Source organism: Staurois parvus, unplaced genomic scaffold (assembly GCF_062004578.1).
Source record: "Staurois parvus isolate SC_StPar_1 unplaced genomic scaffold, SC_StPar_1.0 ptg000519l, whole genome shotgun sequence".
Lineage (NCBI taxonomy): Eukaryota > Metazoa > Chordata > Amphibia > Anura > Ranidae > Staurois > Staurois parvus.
In genome coordinates, this window is record NW_028318315.1 from 304,915 (window position 1) to 331,921 (window position 27,007).

The following is a 27,007-nucleotide window of genomic DNA, read 5'->3' on the forward strand; positions in this document are numbered from 1 at the left end:
TGAGGAGGATTCTGGGAGGTCACATGACATCACTCTCCTCTCTATTAATAATACACAGACCTGACCGGAGAGGTGAGGAAGATTCTGGGAGGTCACATGACATCACTCTCATCTCTATTAATGAAACACAGACCTGACCGGAGAGGTGAGGAGGATTCTGGGAGGTCACATGACATCACTCTTATCTCTATTAATAAAACACAGACCTGACCGGAGAGGTGAGGAGGATTCTGGGAGGTCACATGACATCACTCTTATTTTTATTAATAAACACAGACCTGACTGGAGAGGTGAGGAGGATACTGGAGAGGTGAGGAGGATTCTGGGAGGTCACATGACATCACTTTTATCGCTATTAATAAAACACAGACCTGACCGGAGAGGTGAGGAGGATTCTGGGAGGTCACATAACATCACTGTTATTTTTATTAATAAACACAGACCTGACCGGAGAGGTGAGGAGGATTCTGGGAGGTCACATGACATCACTCTCCTCTCTATTAATAATACACAGACCTGACCGGAGAGGTGAGGAGGATTCTGGGAGGTCACATGACATCACTCTCCTCTCTATTAATAATACACAGACCTGACCGGAGAGGTGAGGAGGATTCTGGGAGGTCACATGACATCACTCTCCTCTCTATTAATAATACACAGACCTGACCGGAGAGGTGAGGAAGATTCTGGGAGGTCACATGACATCACTCTCATCTCTATTAATGAAACACAGACCTGACCGGAGAGGTGAGGAGGATTCTGGGAGGTCACATGACATCACTCTTATCTCTATTAATAAAACACAGACCTGACCGGAGAGGTGAGGAGGATTCTGGGAATGTGTTATTATATTACTGTTTTTGTTGAATACAGACTTTTCCTCCTGTGACCATCACAGTGCCTCCATGTGACTCCCTAAAACCTGAGAGACACAACATGCAGAAGATTCTAGAAGTCACCAAGAAGATGATGGAGCTGCTGACAGGAGAGGTGAGCGGTGCCGGGAATTCTGGGACATTCTCCAGTAACAGACAAGGGATGTGTCTGGATGGTGACTGTATCATTGTGTGTGTCAGGTTCCTATAAGGTGTCAGGGTGTCACTGTCTATTTCTCCATGGAGGAGTGGGAGTATTTAGAAGGACACAAGGATCTCTACAAGGACGTCATGATGGACAATCAGCCGCCCCTCACATCACCGGGTAAGAGGAGACTTTATTGTAAAGGAGAGAGCAGTACGGAGGATCCACCTAGATCCCCCATCATCTGATAAACACATAGAAACAATGGATTCAGTCAGTGTGTGTGTTTCCTACAGATGGATCCAGTCATGGGAACCCACCAGAGAGATGTCCCCGTCCTCTGTATTCCCGGGATTCCACACAGGAAGGTCACACCATCCTTCACCATCATCAGGTAGATGGATCCAGTCATGGGAACCCACCAGAGAGATGTCCCCGTCCTCTGTATTCCCGGGATTCCACACAGGAAGGTCACACCATCCCTCACCATCATCAGGTAGGTGATTGACAATTATTCGTAGTTCCAATTCATACACAAGTATGTTTCTTACAATGAATATCCTATTATATTTTCAGAGTGGAAATCTCGGGGATAATAATAATGTTTTTAAGGAAGAATTTAAAGAGGAGGATGAGGAGTATGAAGTGATGGAGGAGTTTTCAGAAGGACACAAGGATATGATGGAGCCACCTAACACCAGGAACCCACCAGTGAGATGTCCCCGTCCTCTGTATTCCCGGGATTCCACACAGGAAGGACACACCATCCCTCACCATCATCAGGTAGATGGATCCAGTCATGGAAACCCACCAGAGAGATGTCCCCGTCCTCTGTATTCCCGGGATTCCACACAGGAAGGTCACACCATCCCTCACCATCATCAGGTCGGTGGAGTTGAGGGTCTGGAACATAAAGTGATGGAACACTCTGACATGTGGAGATGATGTGTGGACTCTACAAGATGATATTTTCTATGTGATCTCACATCATACATCCTTCTATATTACAGATGTTATTTCTGCCATTCTGTTGGTTTAGGGTGAAGATCTGATGAAGATGAAAGTTGAGGGTGAAGTAGAAGAGACGTATGTGAGGGATGATCAGCAATATACGGAGGAGGCTGGAATGATGAGGACATTCAAAGAGGAGGACACTCCTACAGAGATCAGCACAGGTGAGACACAATATATTCTGTTATCTCTGCTCTGTTACTGCTCACTGATTGGTCCAGAGTAGGGCGGGAGCTGAGTGATATCAGCCAATAATAGGGTGATAAAAGTCACTGATACCCGTCCTACACATTATTTCTTTTCCCTCATGATTTATGTAGATTTTGGGGTCAGATGGCAGTTTTAGGCATGGGGTCATGGTCAGGGGTCAGGCTCAGAGACCAGTAGCTATAGCAGCAGAGAGGCTCCCACCAACCAGCAGGACGGCATACAAGCAGGTCACCCTGGCAGATGATGCACCCAAGGTGTGGGGTCTAAGTACTAAACGGTGTTCACCAGAGCTGCTGATGGTGGGGATGGGTTTTTACAGCAGGTTAGTAGCAGGTCACGGTCCTCAGGATTACCCCACCATGAGGTGAGCAAGCTGGGGTCCAGTAGCAGATATAGTAGGTTGGAACTAAAAGTATAGTTAGTAAACAAGCCAGAGGTTGGTAACAAGTGGTTGCAGGTTGGGATCAAACAGAATCGTAGTCAAGGAACTAGCCAAAGGTTGGTGATGATTGGTAGTAAAAATATGGATGACAGTAGGAGTGACAAAAGTGAGATATTGGCTGGAGAGAGCACCATAATCTAGGAAACAGGACATGGTTTCATAGGAAGTTAATGGAAGGAGCAAAGGGTTCAAGACACAAGGCAAGGCTCTCTTAAGAATTCAGATATGGAGCTTTCCAACATCTCAGGTGGCACAGCAAGAATAGATACTGTCAGACACAGTAGTGGCCCTGTGTTCAGATCCGGGTCCTGACACACAGTAGCACAGATTGTGTCTTTCAGAGGTTTGTCCTTTTTAGCAGATTTATACCTACCGTATTTGCCGGCGTATAAGACGACTTTTTGACCCTTGAAAATCTTCTCAAAAGTCGGGGGTCGTCTTATACGCCGGTACACATGTTTAGGGGGGCTGCGGCATTAAGTACAGGGGTTTGCAGGGGCTGATGTCTCTTACCTGGATCCAGTCCCACGACGATCCGGTCCAGGAAGCGCGGCGTCTCCTTCAGTTCGGCCACTGGATGTTCGTGCGGCTGCTCGGCTCCGCCTCCTCACCGGTGATTGGCCGCCAGAACTGTAGCTCAGGAAAGGCACACAGGCGGCCAATCACCGGCGAGGGGGCGGAGCCGAGCGGCCCCGCGAAAATTGAGTGCCGGAGCAGCAGGTAAGTGTTCTGTGTAGAGGTGCTGCTGCAACCACATATGCTGGCTGCAGCAGCACCATACGAGAACAGGGTCAGCAAGTCTCAGTGGGAGGAATAGTGCCCCATCATTGGTGTCACTGATACTAATGATGGGGCACTATTCCTCCCACTGACACCAACGATGGGGCACTATTCCTCCCCCCACTGACACCAATGATGGGGCACTATTCCCCACCCCACTGACACCAACGATGGGGCACTATTCCACCCCCCACTGACACCAATGATGGGGCACTATTCCACCCCTCACTGATACCAATGATGGGGCACTATTCCTCCCACTGACATCAATGATGGGGCACTATTCCTCCCACTGATACCAATGATGGGGCACTATTCCTGCCACTGACACCAATGATGGGACACTATTCCTCCCACTGACATCAATGATGGGGCACTATTCCTGCCACTGACACCAATGATGGGGCACTATTCCTCCCACTGACATCAATGATGGGGCACTATTCCTCCCACTGATACCAATGACGGGGCACTATTCCTCCCACTGATACCAATGATGGGGCACTATTCCTCCCACTGACACCAATGATGGGGCACTGTTCCTCCCACTGACACCAATGATGGAGCACTATTCCTCCACTGATACTAATGATAGGGCACTATTCCTGCCACTAATTCCAATGATGGGGCACTATTCCTCCCACTGACATCAATGATGGGGCACTATTCCTCCCACTGGTGTGCATTGGAAGAGGGGTAGTCTTATACGGCGAGTATAGCCCAAACACTACATTTTAGCAGGAAAAGTAGGGGGGTTGTCTTATACGCCGGCAAATATTAATATAAAATTATACTAAAGAAGGATTCCAGGTTTGGCTTACACTGAACTAATATAATATGACTTCTACTTCACCCTCAACTGTAAACTGTATAATATGACATGCCTGGAATTCTTCTTTAACCACTTCCCGACCGGCCATTGCATATAAACGGCCGGACGGTGGCACTGCAGGGTCGGGTGGCCGGTTATAAACGGCCTCCCCGCACCCTGCTTGTGCGCGCTCCCTGGAAGCGCGCAGCACCGCGATCCGGTGCCCGCTGTGTCCTCCGGACACAGTGAAACATCGATCGTCGATCGGGACCTCTGTACGAGGTCACGATCATGTGATCACTGATTGGCCAATCAGTGATCACATGCAAAGTAGTAAGCAAGATGTCACTTGTGACATCATTGCTTACTACGTGTGAAATCTGTGAATGATCACAGAGGTCACATGGTACAAGGCTATTCACAACAGCCTTGTACCATGTGACAAGGTGTGACCAATCACAGCTCACTCAGTATTTCTCAATGGCTGCAAGAATGCAGAGAGAGAGAAAGAGAAATGATTGCTTTTACATCCTATATGGGTGTAAAAGCAATCAGTGTAAAAAAAAAAAAAAAAAAAAAAATCTTCATCACCCCCCCACAAGTAGTACAGTGTCACCCTGGTGACACTGTACTGCTAGGGTGACAGTATGTAAAAAAAATAAATAAATAAAAAATAATATAAAAAATAAAATAAAAATTAAAAAAAAAATGTTTAAAAATTATAATTTTTGGTTATAAACTAATTTGGATTTTTTTTTTTTTTACTAAAAAGATAACGGAATAAATTTTGGCAAAGATTTATGATGAAATATTATTTGCAAACTTTTATAAAAAAAAACCTTTTTTTCAAAATTTGGGACTTTTTCAACATTGTACCAATATGACTTTTTTAACATTTTTTTGAGACAGATCAAGCTTTATTTTGGTGATATTTATTCACCGCTGGGATTTTTATTTTTTTTTGCTATGTAAATGAAAAAGTCCAAAAATTTTGAAAAAAATGTTTTTCTTATAAAATTTTGCAAATATATAGTATTTCATCATAAATCTTGGCCAACATTTATTCCATTATCTTTTTAGTAAAAAAAAAAAACAAATAAGTTTATAGCCAAAAATTATAATTGTTAAACATTTTTTTTTTTTTTTTATATTATTATTTAGGTTTTTTTTTTTTTTTTTTACATACTGTCACCCTAGCAGTACAGTGTCACCATGGTGACACTGCACTACTTGTAAGGGGTTTTTTTTTCTACACTGATTGCTTTTACACCCATATAGGATGTAAAAGCAATCATTTCTCCTTCTCTCTGGCTGCATTCTTGCAGCCTTTTAGGACTACTGTGTGAGCTGTGATTGGTCACAGCTTGTCACATGGTACAAGGCTGTTGTGAATAGCCTTGTACCATGTGACCTCTGTGATCATTCACAGATTTTACACGTAGTAAGCAATGATGTCAAAAGTGACATCTTGCTTACTACTCTGCATGTGTTCACTGATTGGACAATCAGTGATCACATGATCTGGACCTCGCACAGAAGTCCCGTCCAACGATCGGTGTTCCGGAGGACACAGCGGGCACTGGATCGCGGTGCTGCGCGCTCCCAGGGAGCGCACACAAGCAGAGGGCGGGAAGGCCATTTCTAAATGGCCACCCGACCCTGCACTGCCACCATCCGGCCGTTTATATGCAACGGCCAGAAGGGAAGTGGTTAACATTCCTGCTGGGGAGAAAATAATAGGGACAGTGAGTCATTACTGCTTTGCCCTTAGGATCTGGTATACATTTTAAGGGTAACCCCAAAAACAAACTGTTGTGGGGTCCCCCCAATTTCTACTAAACCGTCGGGTCTGGTTTGGATTTAAAGGGGAACAAAAAAACATGGGGACTCCAAAACGTCCACATCAGACCCATATCTGAGTATGCAGCCTGGATAGACTGGAAAGTGGGCAGTGAGTCCCCTTCCTGTACCAAACATGGCTTCATGACGTCAACATGATCTTGCCGAGGGGAGCTCTCTGGTAAAGCTCCCTGTCCACATGAAGATAAGGACATGGGCCTCTTCCCCACAACCCTGGCCCATTGGTTGTAAGGGTTTGCAGGTGGGAAGCTTGTTGGAATCTGGAAGTCCCCTTCTGAAAATCAAGTTAGTTCCTAGAAACCCCCCCTAATGAATACCCCCAATATTAAATAAAAAAAATATGCAGACCCACATCCTGTGACCTAAAACTTTTGTCAATCAAGTTGTCCAGTGATACATAGCCATGTCAATCACAATGAATGAAAGATGGATATTTGAGTTCTCCTTACCTTAAAGGTAGCTTCCAGATTCCTTTTTTTCCACTTCCTTTGTCCTCATCAACATGGAAACAAGGTACTTTGCCAGTGTACCCCCATATTATTGGAAAAGACAAGATATTTATGTATTTTATCCAGGAGGAAAACACTCCAAATGTTTCACACATCTTTTCAGCAGAAAAAACTTCTCTAAACACCTTCTAGTGCTGTGTGTCACCAGAAATCTAGGACTATGGACACTTGACCAGTGCCTAGGCTTGTGGTTATGTGAAGAGCAAGCACCTCCCAGTCACCATTGGTTCCTCCTCTCAATATCCATTGGTTCTGCCTCTCAATCCCCATTGGTTCCTCCTCTCAAGGCTGTGTGAATGTAGAAGTGGTCTGAGAGGAGGACCATAGACCCTTTGACTGAAGGGGGAAGGGTCTCAACTGATGGTAACATCTACAGAGAACATCTGCTCATTCAAGTCTACCAGATCCAGATGGATTCTCGATTTAAGTGAGCAAACCCTCTCATATATAACAATGTTTTTATATTTTCCAGGACACTCAATCAAGGAACCCTCAAACAAGCATCTCACTTTATCTCCAGGTTGTAAAATGGAAGATGAGGATATCACAAGAGATTGTGCAGGAGAAAAGACAAAGGGCTCAGCTATGGATGGTGGACTTCACAGTATGGATGGACCATCAAATCCCTCTGACTCTGTGCAACCTCGTACTATGAGGGATGGTGCCGGAATTCAGGGGGAAGAGAAATTTTCCTGCCCTGAATGTGGGGAAAGTTTTAGCTCTGAATTACGGCTTATTGTACATCAGAGATCTCACACAGGTGGGAAGCTTCATTCCTGTTCTGAGTGTGGAAAATGTTTCCTTTCTAAATCAGAACTTGTCATACATTGCAGATATCACATGGGCAAGAAGCCAAACTCCTGTCCCGAGTGTGGGAAATGTTTTACAAAGAAATCAAGTCTTGTTATACATCAGAGATCTCACATGGGGGAGAAACCATATTCCTGCACTGAATGTGGGAAATGTTTTACACAGAAATCAAATCTTGTTAGACATCTGAGATCTCACACTGGGGAGAAGCTGTATTCCTGCCCTGAATGTGCAAAATGTTTTTTACAGAAATCAGACCTCATTAGACATCTGAAATTGCACACAGAGGGGAAGCAAAATTCCTGCCCTGAGTGTGGGAAATGTTTTACAAAGAAATCAAATCTTGTTATACATCAGAGATCTCACAGGGGGGAAAAGCCGTATTCCTGCTCCGAATGTGGAAAATGTTTTTCACAGAAATCAGACCTTGTTAGACATCTGAGATCTCACACAGGGGAAAAGCGAAATTTCTGCCCTGAATGCGCAAAATGTTTTTCACAGAAAACAAGCCTTGTTAGACACCAGAGATTGCATACAGGGGAGAAGCCACATTTCTGCCCTGAATGTGGGAAATGTTTTACATGGAAATCACAATTTATTAGACATCAGAGATCTCACACGGGAGAGAAGCCATATTCTTGCCCTGAGTGCGGAAAATGTTTTTCAGTTAAATTAGATCTAGACAGACATCAGATATCTCACACAGGGGAAAAGCCGTATTCTTGCCCCGTGTGTGGAAAATGTTTTTCACGGAAATCAGACCTTATTATACATCAGAGATCTCACACGGGGGAGAAGCCGTACTCTTGCCCTGAGTGCAGAAAATGTTATACACGTAAATCACACCTTGTTATACATCAGAGATCACATAGTGGGGTGTAGGGACATTCCTGGATTCAGTTCCTGAGAGATTCACATAGCTGCTCCTAAGTTCTGAATGTTCCACACCCCATTGAAGTCAATGGGAACGGAGTATTTAAAATCAATTCAGGACATTTTATTGCTAATAGGCAAGAGATTGTCAAAGGGCATGGGAGCTGGGTACTGTGCTGGAGCATATTGAGATGTATGCCAGGTCCGGCTCGGTTGGCCCGGGCTAACCCTGCCTGTAGTGATCAGTGTTTTTGGGGTTGTGGCCATCGTGGAGATGTATTGCATATCTGGTGGTCATGCCCAAGGCTGCTTCGTTTTTGGTCTCGTGTGTTTGGCCTCCTTTTCACCTTGTTCCATCTCTCCATCCGCCGGGATGCTCGGTATGCTTTGCTTCATTGCCCCATGCCGGGCCTCTTGGCTCATCAGCAGAAGTTGGCTTCCTATCTGTTTTTATCGGCCACTAGAACAATTGCTCAGGCCTGGAAGGGTCCGGTTGTCCCTCTTCAGGGGGTGCGGGATCGTATGACCACTATGATGCTCAACGAACAGATGTCGAGTATCCGCAACGACTCCCAACATAAATTTTTGAAAATATGGGAGCCGTGGTTGCAATATGCCTTTCCCACACTCTCCCCGGCTAGTCTGGGGATGTAATGGCGCTCGGTATTGGCGCTCTTGGACCCCTGCCCCTTGCCCCTCTCTTTTTTTTTTTTTTCTCTTTCTCTCTCTTTTTCTTCCCCTCTTTCTTCTTTTTTCATTCTTTCTCTGTTTTGGTGTGACTGACCTGCTGCATTTAGTTGTTATAGTCAGTTACAGTAATGTTTTGTAATTTATGTGCCATTTATAGCCTCTGTGTGGGCGTACCTTTTGCCCTGTTGGCATTAGAGCACTGTTTTTCCTTTTTTTTTTATTTTGCATTTTTTTTATCTGTGCAATTGATAGCCCCTGCGTAGGCGTGTTTTATTGCCTCTCTTTTATACTGTTTAAAAATTAATAAAAACCATTGAAATAGAGATGTATGCCAGGTAACTACAGACTAATCAGCCTAACATCAATAGTATGTAAGGTATTTGAGAAAATGGTAACAGACCTTATACAGAAATCTGTGATAAAGATATCAAAAGTGACAACCAGCATGGATTTCTTCAGACCAACTTGTTATTGTTCTATGATGAAGAAAGTGAGATTTTTTTTTGTTGAAAGTCCAGTGGCCAGAATTTATTTAGATTTTGTACTTCATGAACGTTTAATCCAGCGGTTCTCAACCTGGGGGTCGCGACCCATTTGGGGGTCGAATGACCATTTCACAGGGGTCGCCTAAGACCATCGGAAAACACATATTTCCGATGGTCTTAGGAACCGAGACACCGCTCCTGTCTCAGGCGATCTGTGGGCGGGATGATATGCTGCCCCTGTAACCTGGCCACACCTCCGGGATCACTCAACAGCTCTGCCTCCTCGCCGCTGATTGGCCACCGGAACTGTAGCTCAGGAGAGGCACACAGGCGGCCAATCACCGGCGAGAAGGTGGAGCTTGGAGAGGAGGAGCCGAGCGGCAGCGCGCGGAGATCGAAGAAGATCGAGGGAGCTGCAGGAACGAGTGAAGAGAGAGGCCAGAGAAGGAAGACAGCTGACAGGTAAGCAAATTTTGCTGCTGCAGCCAGGTATGCAGGCTGTAGATGGGAGAGGGAGAGAGCGAGCCCAGGCTGGAGCAGGAGTCAGCAAGGTAAGTATCATTGGTGTCAGTGGGAGGGATAGTGCCCCATCATTTGTGTCACTAATACCAACGATGGGGCACTATTCCTCCCCCCACTGACACCAACGATGGTGCACTATTCCTCCCCCCACTGACACCAACGATGGTGCACTATTCCTCCCACTGACACCAACGATGGGGCACTATTCCTCCCCCCACTGACACCAACGATGGGGCACTATTCCTCCCCCCACTGACACCAACAATGGTGCACTATTCCTCCCACTGACACCAACGATGGGGCACTATTCCTCCCCCCACTGACACCAACGATGGGGCACTATTCCTCCCCCCACTGACACCAACGATGAGACAGTATTCCTCCCCTCACTGACACCAACGATGGGGCACTCTTCCTCCCCCCACTGACGCCAACGATGGGGCACTCTTCCTCCCCCCACTGACGCCAACGATGGGGCGCTATTCCTCCCCCCACTGACGCCAACGATGGGGCGCTATTCCTCCCCCCACTGACGCCAACGATGGGGCGCTATTCCTCCCCCCACTGACGCCAACGATGGGGCGCTATTCCTCCCCCCACTGACGCCAACGATGGGGCGCTATTCCTCCCCCCACTGACGCCAACGATGGGGCGCTATTCCTCCCCCCACTGACGCCAACGATGGGGCGCTATTCCTCCCCTCACTGACGCCAACGATGGGGCGCTATTCCTCCCCCCACTGATGCCAACGATGGGGCGCTATTCCTCCCCCCACTGACGCCAACGATGGGGCGCTATTCCTCCCCCCACTGACGCCAACGATGGGGCGCTATTCCTCCCCCCACTGACGCCAACGATGGGGCGCTATTCCTCCCCCCACTGACGCCAACGATGGGGCGCTATTCCTCCCCCCACTGACGCCAACGATGGGGCGCTATTCCTCCCCCCACTGACGCCAACGATGGGGCGCTATTCATCCCACTGACATCAGTGATGGGGCGCTAGTCCTCCCACTGCAAAATTACAGTTATGAAGTAGCAACGAAAATAATTTTATGGTTGGGGGTCACCACAACATGAGGAACTGTATTAAGGGGTCGCGGCATTAGAAAGGTTGAGAACCACTGCTCTAAGGGCTCTGAAGAGAATACAAGGCTCTGATTTGAAGTTAGAAAAAAATGAGGTTTAACCTTGGATTAAGGAAAGGGTTCTTTACTGTTAGGATAGTAAAATTGTGGAACCCCATCCCCCAGGAAGTGGGACTAACTGAGAGTGTTGGCAAATGTGAAAAACTAGATGAATATACAGGGCTATGGAACTTGTTAGAGGATGAAAATCAGACACACATAAACACACAGAGGTTGAACTGGATGGACCTGTGTCTTTTTTTAACCTTCTAAACTATGGAACTATATGTACCAATACAAAAATCCCATTCAGTGGGGTGCAGCACTTTTATTCATACATAAAGTGAAATAATAAAAATGCATAATTCCTTTAACCTCCTTGGCGGTCTGATTATTTCCGATTTTTTTGTGCATTTTTTTGCATGCAAATATGTAGTTTGTTATTGTAGGACTGTAATTTTTAGGAATAACTCAATGAAATCTGTCCGAACAAGAGTCTAGTAAACATCCCGGGTATGATAAAACTTGAAACACGAAATCATAAATTATAATTTAATAAATATTCATAAAAAATAATAATAATAATAAATTTAATTCAATAATATAGTCAAACCAAAAACACTGAAATGTGAAATACAGAGGCAAATTCGCACATCGCTGAGCAAAGTCGCAAAATCGTTTTCAGTGTCTGATGAGGAATTTCCCCCACGAATCATTATCACTCAATTCTGCAAGTGGTTCTGATTTACTATCGCTGTTCTCTAGCCGGTCTAAAACCACTTTTGACCTAAAGTGACGCTTTTTGGACGCCATGGACGTTTCTCAGTTTCCAGGCAGAAAGAACATTCAAAATGCAGGCAGGGCGCCGGACAAAGCACTTGGGACAAAATGTATGTGAAATGCATTGAAACAGCAATGTTTTACTATATAATAATGATTTTTAAAAAAATGACATTTTTTCAAAATTTCAAATTTGCCGCCGGTTCCAGCGCTCGTACGTCCCGACGTCACAGGGACCGGAACACGGAAGCCGGATGCCGGCATCGGCTGGAGGAGATGGCTGGGGATGCTGCAGGGGACACATCACGGGAGCGAAGGACAAGGTAAGCGCTGTAGGGACCCCCTGAGCAACGCCGCATGGTAAGCCCGAGTGTAGCTCGGGGTTACCGCTCTTGGTACTGAAATTTTACCCCGAGCTACACTTGGGAATACCGCCAAAGAGGATAAATAACAGGCTTGAGAGATTAATTAAAGCTGCCAGTGAAGTGGTACATGTATGGTGTAAAGCATATTTATATTGTTGGCTGCTAAATGACATTTCCTGACCAGCTTCTTTCTGTTTGTAAACAAAGGCACGTTCCTTCATCCATAGCATGAGGATTATATGGAAAACTTAAAAAAAAAATACACACATAAATGCCACTTGTGTCCCAACAGCCAATGGATGCTGGTAAGGATTGCTGCCCGCATCTGAGCAACTGGTGGCACAATCAGTTGCTAGGACCAGTGGACACAGGTCATCGCTGGTTCTGGTGCACCAAAACATAACAAAAAGCATGGGCTCCCCACAAAATTAACCACCTCCAGTCCGGCCGTTGTATATAAATGGCCAAATGGTGGCAGTGCAGGGTCAGGTGGCCATTTATAAACGGCCTCCCCACCCCGCTTGTGCACGCTCCCTGGGAGCGCGCAGCACTGTGATCCGGTGCCCGCTGTGTCCTCCGGATCGTCGTACGGGATCTCTTGTGCGAGGTCCCGATCATGTGATCTGTGATTGCAGGAGAGGGGTACGGAGTATATGGAGGTGGGTAGTATGTGCAGGAGAAGGATATGGCAGTGGTTAGTATGTGCAGGAGAGGAATGCAGAGTGTACGGTGGTGGGTAGTATGTGCAGGAGAGGGGTATGGAGGTTGGTAGTATGTGCAGGAGAGGGGTACAGAGTGTACAGCAGTGGGTAGTATGTGCAGGAGAGGAATGCAGAGTGTATGGCAGTGGGTAGTATGTACAGGAGAGGAGTGTGGAGTGTACAGCAGTGGGTAGTATGTGCAGGAGAGGTGTACTGAGTGTATGGAGGTGGGTAGTATGTGCAGGAGAGGAGTGTGGAGTGTACGGTAGTGGGTAGTATGTGCAGGGAGAGAGGTGCAGAGTGTACGGCAGTGGGTAGTATGTGCAGGGAGAGGGGTGCAGAGTGGATGGAGATGGGTAGTATGTGCAGGGAGAAGGGTGCAGAGTGTATGGTGGTGGGTAGCATGTGCAGGGAGAGGAGTGCGGAGTGTATGGAGGTGGGTAGTATGTGCAGGGAAAGGAGTGCGGAGTGTATGGAGGTGGGTAGTATGTGCAGGGAGAGGAGTGCGGAGTGTACGGCAGTGGGTAGTATGTGCAGGGAGAGGAGTGCGGAGTGTACGGCAGTGGGTAGTATGTGCAGGGAGAGGAGTGCGGAGTGTACGGCAGTGGGTAGTATGTGCAGGGAGAGGAGTGCGGAGTGTATGGAGGTGGGTAGTATGTGCAGGGAGAGGAGTGCGGAGTGTATGGAGGTGGGTAGTATGTGCAGGAGAGGGGTGCGGAGTGTACGGCAGTGGGTAGCATGTGCAGGGAGAAGGGTGTGGAGTGTATGGAGGTGGTTAATATGTGCAGGGAGAGGGGTGTGGAGTGTATGGAGGTGGTTAATATGTGCAGGGAGAGGGGTGCGGAGTGTATGGCGGTGGGTAGTATGTGCAGAAGGAGGAGTGCAGAGTTTATGATGGTGGGTAGTATGTGCAGAAGAAGGAGTGCAGAGTTTATGATGGTGGGTAGTATGTGCAGGAGAGGGGTGCGGAGTGTATGGCGGTGGGTAGTATGTGCAGGAGAGGGGTGCGGAGTGTATGGTGGTGGGTAGTATGTGCAGGAGAGGGGTGTGGAGTGTATGGCGGTGGGTAGTATGTGCAGGAGAGGGGTGCGGAGTGTATGGCGGTGGGTAGTATGTACAGGGAGATGAGTGCGGAGTGTATGGCGGTGGGTAGTATGTACAGGGAGAGGAGTGAGGAGTGTATGGCGGTGGGTAGTATGTACAGGGAGATGAGTGCGGAGTGTATGGCGGTGGGTAGTATGTACAGGGAGAGGAGTGAGGAGTGCATGGCGGTGGGTAGTATGTACAGGGAGATGAGTGCGGAGTGTATGGCGGTGGGTAGTATGTACAGGGAGAGGAGTGAGGAGTGTATGGCGGTGGGTAGTATGTACATAGCGTCCCTCTGAGTGCCCTGCCTGAATCCCCTAATGCCAAGACCACCACATAACTACTCAGGTCAGTCAAACTTCTGCAGTGTGAGTCTTTGAACCCTTTCACCCCTTATCTCCCCTCTGTTACCATTCTTAAGAGCATTCCCCCTGGCTGTACCTTATTGTTGCCCTGTGAATAATGAGTGACAGATTAATTAGCAACCTAACTATTATACAATGTACACAAAGAAGGGGGGAACAGTGATAAGCAGGGTACGACAGGAGATGTAAGTAACCACCAGAGACAGATCAGGAAGGGGACTAGAAGGAAAGGGACTAGAATGAACGGAGCAGATATGATGTAACAGGGTAAAGGATGCAGGTACTGGAACATGATCGAGGTCAGCAGAGATCAAATAACCAGATACGTGGCAAAACACTGAGGTATATACATACTGTATATACAGATACCCAACTAGCAACCTAATTATAATACGATATGTACAATGAAATGGAGAACACAGATAAGCAGGGTAAGACAGGAGATACAAGGAACAACTAGGGAGATGGATCAGGAACAATGGGGTAGATATGAAGTAGCAGGGTACACCAGGTACAGGATCAAGGTAAGGAGCACAGCATCAATAACCAGCTACATGGTACATAGGACAAAACACTGAGGGAAGCTAGAGGAGGAGTTAAATACCTTCCCATCAGCCAGCATCAAGTGGAGATTGATTACTAGGATCTGCTGGGAGACACCTGCTGGTGGACTGTAAGGGAATTCCTGTGAGATGACTGGCTAATAGAAATGTGCATGCGCACAGCAATCTCCACAGCATAGCGACCAGATGTGCCCTTGCGCACAGAAATGCACAAACGCGGGCAAGCACAGTGAATATTGGCTCCAGCAGACTATTTTAAAGGATGCCTGTGCTTAGTGTTGACTGGTTTTCAGCTGTTTCCCTATGTCCTGCTGTGTTCTTGTATGATCCCCTTGTTGCTGACCCGGCTTGTTCCTGATCTGACTTCGGATTCCGCTCCTGGCTTGTTGGTAGTTCCTGTTCCCGGCTCTGTTCCTGACTTCAGCTTGCTTATGATTTGGTACCTCGCTGCCCGCCCGTTGATGACCTTGGCTATTCCTGTGACCTTGCTCATGTCTCCGATCCCAGCTTCCCATCCTGCTCAAGTGCCCGCCTGGCTGTCTACTGTACCAGCTCTGCTCACCATTGAGTGTTCCTGCTCCAAGTCGGCTGGGAGATCTGACACGTCACTTATCCTGATCCTGTTGTGCAAGCGGAGTGCCCTTTTAATCCAGGTGGGATTCCGAAACATCAATACAGTTCCTGAATTGGTTTGCCAGTCTCTTCAGGACTCCAATTGCAAGCTCTTCAGGCTGGCACTCTTGTCCTCCTGGTCCCTCAGCACCCTCTGTTCCACTTCCAGCGGGGTCAGGGCTAGTTGACACAAGTGAGGCCGACCTCATTTCATTCTCCTATCAGGTACGTGACATGGACCCTCAGGTTTGGGGATCCCAGTGTCACCAGCAGGTGATCCAGGACCTGACACTGGTATTTCTGTTCTCCTGTTTGGATACCATCTCTTTGTGACCCTCAGTTTAACGCTGGTTATATCTTGTGTTTCTGTCCTGCATACATTTAGTAAAGGGAAAATTTTAAGGAGGGACGTCATGCAAAAATGAGCAGGGTCCCTCCAAATATTTACCAGACCCCTGGGTCTGATATGGTCTTTGAGGGGTATATTGGGATACTTACCTGTCCAGGGATCCAGCGATGTCTTCACCTGAGCCAACTCTTCAATTGGCTTTGGGTGCAGGTGTCGGCAACTTAGGTAAAGGAGGAAGGGCCCCAGAGATCTGACTGGAAGTGGGTACCTGTCAAAACCAAGTACCCCCCCCCAAAAAAAAAAAGTGCCATACGTGGCGGGGGGGGGGGGAGGATGCAAACAAACAGAACTTCCCGCCTTTTGGGTGAAGTTCTGCTTTAATGAGAATTTTCTTTTTTTTTCTAAAATGTGACTGTTGCTTGTGCACATCCCGCAGGTGAGCCATTTCACAGGCAAGCAATGGGCATCCTCTAAGCATGTTATTTATAGAAATGTTACATTTTTATGGTTTAACTTTAAGTCATATTACCAATAAACCATATTTTATTTCTTTAGGCTTCATTGGTACAAGTGCCCCAGGGCAGTGCCCAGCTCCCCATGCCCTTTTGTCTGACAACCCCTTGCCTATCACCCTTTGAAAATGGAGACAATTTTCAAGATTCATCCTCCTTTGATGTCAATGGGGTTCATGGTAACATTTTTAATTTTTGGATGTATGCAGTCCTGTGAATAGAACACAAGAGGTTTATCGTATTTTGCAGCTTTCCCTTCCCCAATAGCTTTTAATTTGCTGATTCTGTATCCAGAACGCATCGCCTTTTTATAGAAAAGGGTTGGATTATCCAAAACCACTTACTGACCCTTCTAAGCCTGCTGACCATTGTTAGTTCACAAATGTTTTTTTATTAAGGAATAAACTGCAAAGACAGCATAAAGTATATATATAACATAAAAAGAGCATACAGTGGGGCAAAAAAGTATTTAGTCAGCCACCAATTGTGCAAGTTCTCCCACTTAAAAAGATGAGAGAGGCCTGTAATTGGCATCATAGGTAGACATCAACTATGAGAGACAAAATGAGAAAACAAATCCAGACAATCACATTGGCTGATCTGGAAAGAATTTATTTGTTAATTATGGTGGAAAATAAGTATTTGGTGAATAGGAAAAGTTCATGTCAATACTTTGTTATATATCCTTTGTTGGCAATGACAGAGGTCAAACGTTTCCTGTAAGTCTTCACAAGGTTGGCACACACTGTTGCTGGTATGTTGGCCCATCCTCCATGCAGATCTCCTCTAGAGCAGTGATGTTTTGATGCTGTCGCTGGGCAACACGGACTTTCAACTCCCTCCAAAGGTTTTCTATGGGGTTGAGATCTGGAGACTGGCTAGGCCACTCCAGGACCTTGAAATGCTTCTTACGAAGCCACTCCTTCGTTGCCCGGGCGGTATGTTTGGGATCATTGTCATGTTGGAAGACCCAGCCACGTTTCATCTTCAATGCCCTTGCTGATAGAAAGAGGTTTGCACTCAAAATCTCACGATACATGGCCCCATTCATTCTGTCCTGTACATGGATCAGTCGTCCTGGTCCCTTTGTGGAGAAACAGCCCCAAAGCATGATGTTGCCACCCCCACGCTTCACAGTAGGTATGGTGTTCTTTGGATGCAACTCAGCATTCTCTCTCCTCCAAACACGATGAGTTGTGTTTCTACCAAACAGTTCTATTTTGGTTTCATCTGACCATATGACATTCTCCCAATCCTCTTCTGGATCATCCAAATGCTCTCTAGCAAACTTCAGACGGGCCCGGACATGTACTGGCTTAAGCAAGGGGACACGTCTGGCACTGCAGGATCTGAGTCCCTGGCGGCGTAGTGTGTTACTGATGGTAGCCTTTGTTACGTTGGTCCCAGCTCTCTGCAGGTCATTCACTAGGCCCCCCCGTGTGGTCCTGGGATTTTTGCTCACCGTTCTTGTGATCATTTTGACCCCACGGGGTGAGATCTTGCGTGGAGCCCCAGATCGAGGGAGATTATCAGTGGTCTTGTATGTCTTCCATTTTCTAATTATTGCTCCCACAGTTGATTTGTTCACACCAAGCTGCTTGCCTATTGCAGATTCAGTCTTCCCAGCCTGGTGCAGGTCTACAATTTTGTTTCTGGTGTCCTTCGACAGCTCTTTGGTCTTCACCATAGTGGAGTTTGGAGTGTGACTGTTTGAGGTTGTGGACAGGTGTCTTTTATACTGATAACGAGTTCAAACAGGTGCCATTGATACAGGTAATGAGTGCGGGACAGAGGAGCCTCTTAAAGAAGGTCCAGGTCTGTGAGAGCCAGAAATCTTGCTTGTTTGTAGGTGACCAAATACTTATTTTCCACCATAATTTGCAAATAAATTCTTTCCAAATCAGCCAATGTGATTGTCTGGATTTGTTTTCTCATTTTGTCTCTCATAGTTGAGGTCTACCTATGATGCCAATTACAGGCCTCTCTCATCTTTTTAAGTGGGAGAACTTGCACAATTGGTGGCTGACTAAATACTTTTTTGCCCCACTGTATATGTAATAATCATCCAAATACAATACAGTCATGTAAGACTTAACCACTTCCAGTCCGGACACTTTCGCCCCCTTCCTGCCCAGGCCAATTTTCAGCTTTCAGCGCTATCACACTTTGAATGACAATTGCGCAGTCATGCAACACTGTACCCATATGAATTTTTTAGCATTTTCTTTTAGACAGATAAAGCATTATTTTGATGGTATTTATTCACCGCTGGGTTTTTTATTTTTTTTGCTATATAAATGAAAATGTCCAAAAATGTTAAAAAAAGTGTTTTTCTTTTTTGCAATTTTGCAAATAAATAATATTTCATCATAAATCTTGGCCAAAATGTATTCAGTTATCTTTTTAGTAAAAAAAAAAAAAAATGACCCAAATTAGTTTATAACCAAAAATGATAAAATTCAAAAATTTTTTTTACATTTTTATTTTATTTTTTTATATTTATGCTTTTTTTGCGACATACTGTCACCCTAGCAGTACAGTGTCACCATAGTGACACTGCACTACTTTTGGGGGGTGATGATTTGTTTTGTTTTTTTTACACTGATTGCTTTTACACCCATAAAGGCTGTAAAAGCAATCATTTCTCCTTCTCTCTGGCTGTGTTCTTGCAGCCATTGAGAACTACTGTATGAGCTGTGATTGGTCACAGCTTGTCACCTGGTACAAGGCTGTTGTGAGTAGCCCTGTACCATGTGACCTCTGTGATCATTCACAGATTTCACATGTAGTAAGCAATGATGTCAGAAGTGACATCTTGCTTACTACTCTGCATGTGATCACTGATTGACCAATTAGTGATCACATGATTGGGACCTTGCAATAGAGGTCCCGTACGACGATCGGTGTTCCACTGTGTCCGGAAGATACAACAGGCACCGGATTGCGGCGCTGCCACGCTCCCAGGGAGCATGCACAGTCCAAAATGGCGGACGCCATTTATGAATGGCAACCCGCCCCTGGACTGCCACTGTCCGGCCATTTATATACAGTGGCTGGACAGCAAGTGGTTAAAAAGTAGGCACATGAACAAGGTAGGCAGCCAATAAATGTCTGTGTTTTCCAAACATCCCATTTTCTTTTGAATAACTGCATCCTGTCCAGTAATGTATAATGAATACGTTCCATGAGCATCACCATATCAATTCTACGTGGAATTGAGGCCAATGGCACTGTGGGCAATTTCCAATGAAGGTCAATGGCCCGTAGGGTTGAGACACAGATGGTGTGGATTAGCCTCATAGCTTCGGACCGTATTCCTAAAATAGGGGCTCCCAAAAAGAAAATCTGCACAGTCAGATGCAGCGGGGCATCTGCCACTGCAGCGGCCACTTCAGAAACCTTACGCCACACCAATGAAAGGCCAGGACAGGCCAAAAATGTATGCACAAGGGTACCAGCAAGGCCGCAACCCCGGAAGCAGAGGTGGGACGCTCTTGGAAACATGATATGTAGTATAGAGGGGGTATAATACCAACGGGTTAAGACCTTGAGGACAGAAAGAGAGCTAGAGCTCCTACGTATGTTATCCACCATGGAGTCCCAGTCTCTTCAGAATAGGTGATACCACAATCAGCCTCCCATTTCTGTCTATACAACGGGGGTGAGGGAAAGATAGTTGCCAAAAAAGGGCGATGCAAATCTGAAATAAGACCGCTACCCCTAGCTCACAGCTAATGCGTTCGAAAAACATGATCGGGGACGAAGGTGTCAATCCAAAATGTGAATTAAAAAATGTCTTATTTGCTGATGATGATAGTGTTTGCGAAGTGGGATGTCGAAAAGTGTTCGTAACGTCTCAAACGCGATATAAAATCCACCTCTTTGAAAATCAGATAATCTGATAAAGGATCGATCGTACCACCAGCGAAATGCCTGCGGAGACGAAAAAGCCGCAACAAAATTTGGGTCTCCAAAATATGAGGAACCCGGTGAAATAGAGGCCTGCTGACCATTGTCGAAAGGATACCCGTTGCATTATCAGTTGTCCCAGGCAAATCTGGGCAAGAATGTGTTGGGATTGTGAATCGTGAACCCGCAGGATTCGGCTCAAACTCACGGTGGTGGTGAACCTGAACCTCATCTCTAGTAGGTATCTTTAGGATGTAGAGTACACACGCAGAGCAAGGTTGGGGCCACAGCATGAACACTTTCTCGGGGCTGCATTTCTTCTAAACTCCCACAAGGTGGTGATCTCACTTATGACGCGGCAGGAAGTCTCTATGGAATACAGACAGGAAGTGATGTCAGGTATAAATAGGAAGTTGCGGGTGAGAGGTGAGTTGGGAGGAAGTAGAAACATAGAAAAGTGACGGCAGAGAAAAAGACCAAGTGGTCCATCGAGTCTGCCCGTAGAGTGAGGAGACGTTGGTGGAAGTGGCAGCAGAGGAGGTAATAAGATGTTATTTCCTATTTACACCCAGTAACCCCCCGTCATGTCCGTCCTCTTCCCCCATGGTCACGTCCGTCCTCTTCCCCCATGGTCACGTCCGTCCTCTTCCCCCATGGTCACGTCCGTCCTCTTCCCCCATGGTCACGTCCGTCCTCTTCCCCCATGGTCACGTCCGTCCTCTTCCCCCATGGTCACGCCCGTCCTCTTCCCCCATGGTCAAGTCCGTACTCTTCCCCCATGGTCAAGTCCGTTCTCTTCCCCCATGGTCAAGTCCGTTCTCTTCCCCCATGGTCAAGTCCGTTCTCTTCCCCCATGGTCAAGTCCGTCCTCTTCCCCCATGGTCAAGTCCGTCCTCTTCCCCCATGGTCACGTCCGTCCTCTTGCCCCATGGTCACGTCCGTCCTCTTGCCCCATGGTCACGTCCGTCCTCTTCCCCCATGGTCACGTCCGTCCTCTTCCCCCATGGTCACGTCCGTCCTCTTCCCCCATGGTCACGTCCGTCCTCTTCCCCCATGGTCACGTCCGTCCTCTTCCGCCATGGTCACGTCCGTCCTCTTCCCCCATGGTCACGTCCGTCCTCTTCCCCCATGGTCACGTCCGTCCTCTTCCTCCATGGTCACGTCCGTCCTCTTCCTCCATGGTCACGTCCGTCCTCTTCCTCCATGGTCACGTCCGTCCTCTTCCCCCATGGTCACGTCCGTCCTCTTCCCCCATGGTCACGTCCGTCCTCTTCCTCCATAGTCACGTCCGTCCTCTTCCTCCATAGTCACTGTGACGTCTTTTATCTCCAGCAGATGATGATACACACATATATAGTGTGGGAACCCAGATTAACCCCTTCAGGGGCACAACATTCCCCCACTTCCGGGGCCGGAACATTCTCCTCATTGTGGAGATGGGTCACCTTCTCACTGGAGATGAGATGAACATATCTGGGTTCAATTCAATTGGTGTTTGGTGAACATCAAAGTTTGAGCATGGCATAGCATGAGAGGAAGGTGCATAGAAGGAGAAGAAGCTCCTCTAAGTGCAGCATAACACTTTATTCAGGTTAAAAGGTAGGAACTCTCACATAGATTTAGGTAAATAATAGCATGAAAACCGTGGTATGGTGTGAACATCGATCAGGTGGGTATACAGGGTGAAGAGCTGTCATCAGTATGGAGTATGGAGTAGTCAGTGTTCACACCCTACCACGGTTTTCATGCTATTATTCATGCTACCCTACCCGTGCCCTCCGCTCCTCACAGGACCTCCTATTCTCCAGCTCTCTGGTCTCCTCCTCCCACGCCCGATTGCAGGACATCTTCAGGACTTCCCCCATCCTCTGGAACTCCCTACCCCAATCCATCAGACTCACCTACCCTCCTCACCTTCAGGCGCACCCTGAAAACCCTCCTCTTCAGGGAAGCCTACCCCAACCTCACCTAACACCTGACCTCACCTAACAACTAACCTCCTCCACTCCTCCCACCACTCCATCCCCCACAGCCATCTCCTCCTGTACCACCTTCCCCTCCCACCTAGATTGTAAGCTCAAAAAAGCAGGTCCCTCAATCCCCTCATGTATTGTATTGTTACTGTCTTGTCTCATGTTCTGTCCCCCTTGCTACTGTACAGCGCTGAGCATACCCTTTGGTGCTATATAAATACTGTATAATAATAATATTTACCTAAATCTATGTGAGTGTTCCTACCTTTTAACCTGAATAAAGTGTTATGCTGCACTTAGAGGCGCTTCTTCTCCTTCTATCGATTTGATCATGTAGCTCTCGCTCTCTCAGGTAGCTTTCTGAGTCCCAGGCCAGAGCACCCTCTTCTTCCAGCCCTTCCTTAATTATCCCACCTCCTGATGGTCATTAGAGGGAACCAAAGCCTGGTTGACATCCCACACGGCCAAGCTGGCCCAGAAAACCCCATACTGAATTCCACCTTAGTTTCCAACATATGAAAGCATGAAAGGTGACACATAGCGTCCCTCAACCACATCGCCTTTCATTATGCCACCGTGGGTATCCTATTCTGTAGTGTGGCTTTGTTAGCATGTATCTAAGCTGGCAAGCAAATACAAACACTAGAAACATGCCAATTCCTGCTGGGGCCAGCCTACCTATCAACCCCCTCCATCTCCATCATAATATTGTCCAACCAATACAGTCCAGATAATTCTCTTTCTACAGAGAAACCCGCATAGATCACATGGCCACATTAATGAGGATGGAGGAGGACCGGAGTCACATGACTGAGAGGATACTAAACCTCACCCTGGAGATCATCTACCTGCTGACCGGAGAGGTGAGGAGGATTCTGGGAGGTCACATGACATCACTCTTCTCTCTATTAATAACACACAGACCTGACCGGAGAGGTGAGGAGGATTCTGGGAGGTCACATGACATCACTCTTATCTCTATTAATAAAACACAGACCTGACCGGAGAGGTGAGGAGGATTCTGGGAGGTCACATGACATCACTCTTATCTCTATTAATAAAACACAGACCTGACCGGAGAGGTGAGGAAGATTCTTCGAGGTCACATGACATTACTCTTCTCTCTATTAATAACACACAGACCTGACCGGAGAGGTGAGGAGGATTCTGGGAGATCACATGACATCGCTCTTATCTCTATTAATAAAACACACACCTGACTGGAGAGGTGAGGAGGATTCTGGGAGATCACATGACATCACTCTTGTCTCTATTAATAAAACACAGACCTGACCGGAGAGGTGAGGAGGATTCTGGGAGGTCACATGACATCCCTCTTGTCTCTATTAATAAAACACAGACCTGATCGGAGAGGTGAGGAGGATTCTGGGATTCTAACATGATATTCATATTGGTTCCTCAATACAGAGATTTCCTCTTCTGAAGTCAGGTGATCATATGACCATCACAGTGCCTCCATGTGACTCCCTAAAACCTGAGAGACACAACATGCAGAAGATTCTAGAAGTCACCAAGAAGATGATGGAGCTGCTGACAGGAGAGGTGAGCGGTGCCGGGAATTCTGGGACATTCTCCAGTAACAGACAAGGGATGTGTCTGGATGGTGACTGTATCATTGTGTGTGTCAGGTTCCTATAAGGTGTCAGGGTGTCACTGTCTATTTCTCCATGGAGGAGTGGGAGTATTTAGAAGGACACAAGGATCTCTACAAGGACGTCATGATGGACAATCAGCCGCCCCTCACATCACCGGGTAAGAGGAGACTTCATTGTAAAGGAGAGAGCAGTACGGAGGATCCACCTAGATCCCCCATCATCTGATAAACACATAGAAACAATGGATTCAGTCAGTGTGTGTGTTTCCTACAGATGGATCCAGTCATGGGAATCCACCAGAGAGATGTCCCCGTCCTCTGTATTCCCGGGATTCCACACAGGAAGGTCACACCATCCCTCACCATCATCAGGTAGATGAGGAACAATCACTGATAGTATCATTAGGATCTGTACATTATCTGCATTGTTACTATTGATGTCATTTTTATTATTCAGAGTGGAAACCTGAGAGATTCTGAAGTTCAGGTTAAACAAGAGAGAAAAGAAGAGGAGGATGAGGATGGGGTGATGAAAAAGTCAGAGTCTGTAAAAGTACACAAAGATCTGTACCAGGACACCATGGTGGAGTCATCCAGCTACAGAAACCCACCAGAGAGATGTCCTCTCTATTCCCGGGATTTCACACAGGGAGATCACACCATCACTCAATATTACAAGGTTAGTGATATCTAGAACATAGACTCGTTATGGTAAAGTGCTGATTTTATTTTTATGATGACCTCTTCTTTTATTTTCTTGGTTTAGGGTGAAGATCTGATGTATATAAAAGTTGAGGTTAAATCAGAAGAAGAAGAGGCGTATGTGAGGGATGATCAGCAGTCTATGGAGGAGGATGGAATAACGGGGACATTTATAGAGGAGGACACTCCTACAGAGATCAGCACAGGTGGGTCATTAACTCTAAATACATTGCTCGAGCCATGCTGATTGCTGATTGGTCCAGAGTAGGACAGGGGCTAGGCGATGTCATCCTGTAATACCTTGTTCAACATTGCAGCTATTACAAATTTTGAGGCCTCTTACACAGCTTCAGTCCTGGCTAACCCCGGCCTGACCACCAGCATTCCCCAGGGCCCACCCACTGGCCATCCCACTGAATCTGCCCATTGGCCATCCCACCAAGTCCTTCTGTGCACCCACTTTTATTTTAACACCTAACTTCATAAATGAAAATGAAAAGTCATCAGAGCTTTCAAGATTTAACCAATAAGGAATTATATTTTGGCAAAAAAATATGAAGCTTGCCACCACATCATTTCACATTGCCTTCCTTTGCATGCCCATTTCACAATGAAATGGGCATGTAAAATAAAGGTGGGGGGATGAAATGGGCATGTAAAGGAAAGAGATGGCGCAATCCAGTAGAGACATCCCCATAAATTCAACAAAGAGACATCCCAATCAAGCACAGAGAAACTCCCCTATAGCAAGGAGACAGTCCAATCCAGCAGAGACATCCCCATATATTCAGAAAATGGTTCAACCCAGAAAAAAAAACCCCATCTAGCAAAAAGACATCCCCATGCAGCAAAGAGACTGTCTCGTATATTCAGCAAAGAGACATCCAAATCCAGAAAAGACACATCCCTATCCAGCAGAGACATCCCCATATATTCAGGAAAGAGACATTCCAATCCAGCAGACCTCTCCTTCCAGCAAAGAGACATTCCAATCCAGCAGACCTCCCCATACAGCAAAAAGACAGCCCAATCCAGCAGAGACACCCGAACATAATTAGCAAAGAAACAGCTCAGTCCAGCAAAGAGCCTCCAGCATATATACAACATTGAGACAGCCCAACTCTGCAAAGAGACATAACCATATAGCAAAGAGATAGCCCAATTTAGCAGAGAGACATCCTCATATATTCAGCATAGAGACATCCTAATTCAGCAAAGAGATGCCCCAAACCAGCAGAGACATCCCCATATATTCAGGAAAGAGACATCCCAATCCAGCAGACATCCCCATCCAGCAAAGAAAAAGCTCAATCCAGCAAAGAGACATCCCCATATATTTAGCAAAGAGACAGCCCAATCCAACAAAGAGACAGTCACAGGACAAACCCACAACCACATTTAGCACCTCAGCATCTGCATATTCCCAGTCTGCAGGAATGTCAGCTCAGCTCACAGGTACAGGAACTGTGCAGCAGCAATGTAACACCTACACATTCAATTGGCTGGCCGATCTACAAAAGCTCCCCCCCTTCCCCCTCACCACCACCAATCAACTAAGCTCCGATCCCGGATGTCAATGATGTCAGATGCAGCCCTTTCCTCTCAGACACATATAGTCCAACCTTTCCACTCCCCCTCTTTCTCTTCCCTTCCCTCAGTTTGACTGAACTGCGCAAAACCACTAATCACGTGATGACCGGTGCTGGCCAAACAAAGGAAGCTGTAGGTGAGAGGAGGAGCCTATCCACTGAGCTTTCTTCCCTCTTGTTACTGAAAGAAAACACAACAGAGCAGACAACTCGGGACACCCGGCCCCTACATGTGTATGGGCTGTATCCCTCTGATTGAGGCCCTGCTGGTCACTTTCCTGAGCTGTGTTCCCCATCCTGTATTCCTGGATTTCTCTCGGATAATCTTCCTTCTCTGTGCTGCAGACACAATTTATGTATCTAGACTGGATTTATGGAGGTTCTGGGTTTTGGCTAGCATGTGATTTTTTTCACACTCGTTGCTAAACCTAGGCACCTGGGACATGTGTTTTGGGTCTCCTTCCCCATGCCAGGCATAGTAAGATCCCTGACAGAGTAATCCTCCCAGGGTTCCTTGCTCTGTTGTCTGCTGGCTGTGCCGGGTGGAGGGATATGTCTGTATAGTCTCAGACCCAAGTCACTGAGTGCAGTCTCAGGAGATGGGAGGCCGCGGTGTGGGACCTCTGCAAACATTTGAACTACTAATGATTACTGAAAACCAATATTACAAGTCCTGACAGTTACACTGTATGATTTATATTACACATTACAAAGCCTTAAGCCCTGTACTTTTTACT

The 27,007-nt window shown here is 46.7% G+C and overlaps 2 protein-coding genes and 1 long non-coding RNA gene across 4 annotated transcripts in view; all 3 read left to right on the forward strand.

Moving 5' to 3' along the window:
* The first annotated feature begins 1,321 nt into the window (after window positions 1-1,321).
* On the forward strand, window positions 1,322-25,074 carry LOC149451790 (uncharacterized). The gene is made up of 3 exons (XM_089690160.1): window positions 1,322-1,516; window positions 24,437-24,658; window positions 24,746-25,074. Exons 2-3 carry the CDS (start codon window positions 24,509-24,511, stop codon window positions 24,926-24,928), a joined length of 333 nt encoding a protein of 110 aa, XP_089546286.1. The 5' UTR covers window positions 1,322-1,516; window positions 24,437-24,508; the 3' UTR covers window positions 24,929-25,074.
* LOC149451789 (uncharacterized) overlaps window positions 1,322-27,007 on the forward strand; it is a 29,269-nt gene continuing 3,583 nt past the window's right edge. Inside the window, exons 1-3 of one of the 2 annotated variants that reach the window (XM_089690149.1) lie at window positions 1,322-1,414; window positions 2,060-2,195; window positions 7,116-10,588. In XM_089690149.1, coding sequence (XP_089546275.1) covers window positions 2,072-2,195; window positions 7,116-8,335 — 1,344 coding nt within the window. In that variant the 5' untranslated portion in view covers window positions 1,322-1,414; window positions 2,060-2,071 and the 3' untranslated portion in view covers window positions 8,336-10,588. Of the gene's footprint in view, window positions 1,415-1,598; window positions 1,804-2,059; window positions 2,196-7,115; window positions 10,589-27,007 lie in introns of those variants that run through there. The other variant, XM_089690150.1, reaches the window with a different exon arrangement.
* On the forward strand, window positions 20,487-23,913 carry LOC149451791 (uncharacterized). The gene is made up of 3 exons (XR_016314983.1): window positions 20,487-20,931; window positions 23,113-23,227; window positions 23,793-23,913. It is a non-coding gene; the product is annotated as an uncharacterized LOC149451791 (long non-coding RNA).

What these genes read in the sequence shown, in the direction of transcription:
- LOC149451790 (XM_089690160.1), top strand. Translation starts at nt 24,509, where the DNA reads ATGAAAAAGTCAGAGTCTGTAAAAGTACACAAAGATCTGTACCAGGAC. An exon ending in CCATCACTCAATATTACAAG is followed by an intron (nt 24,659 to 24,745) that starts GTTAGTGATATC and finishes TTCTTGGTTTAG; the next exon opens with GGTGAAGATCTGATGTATAT.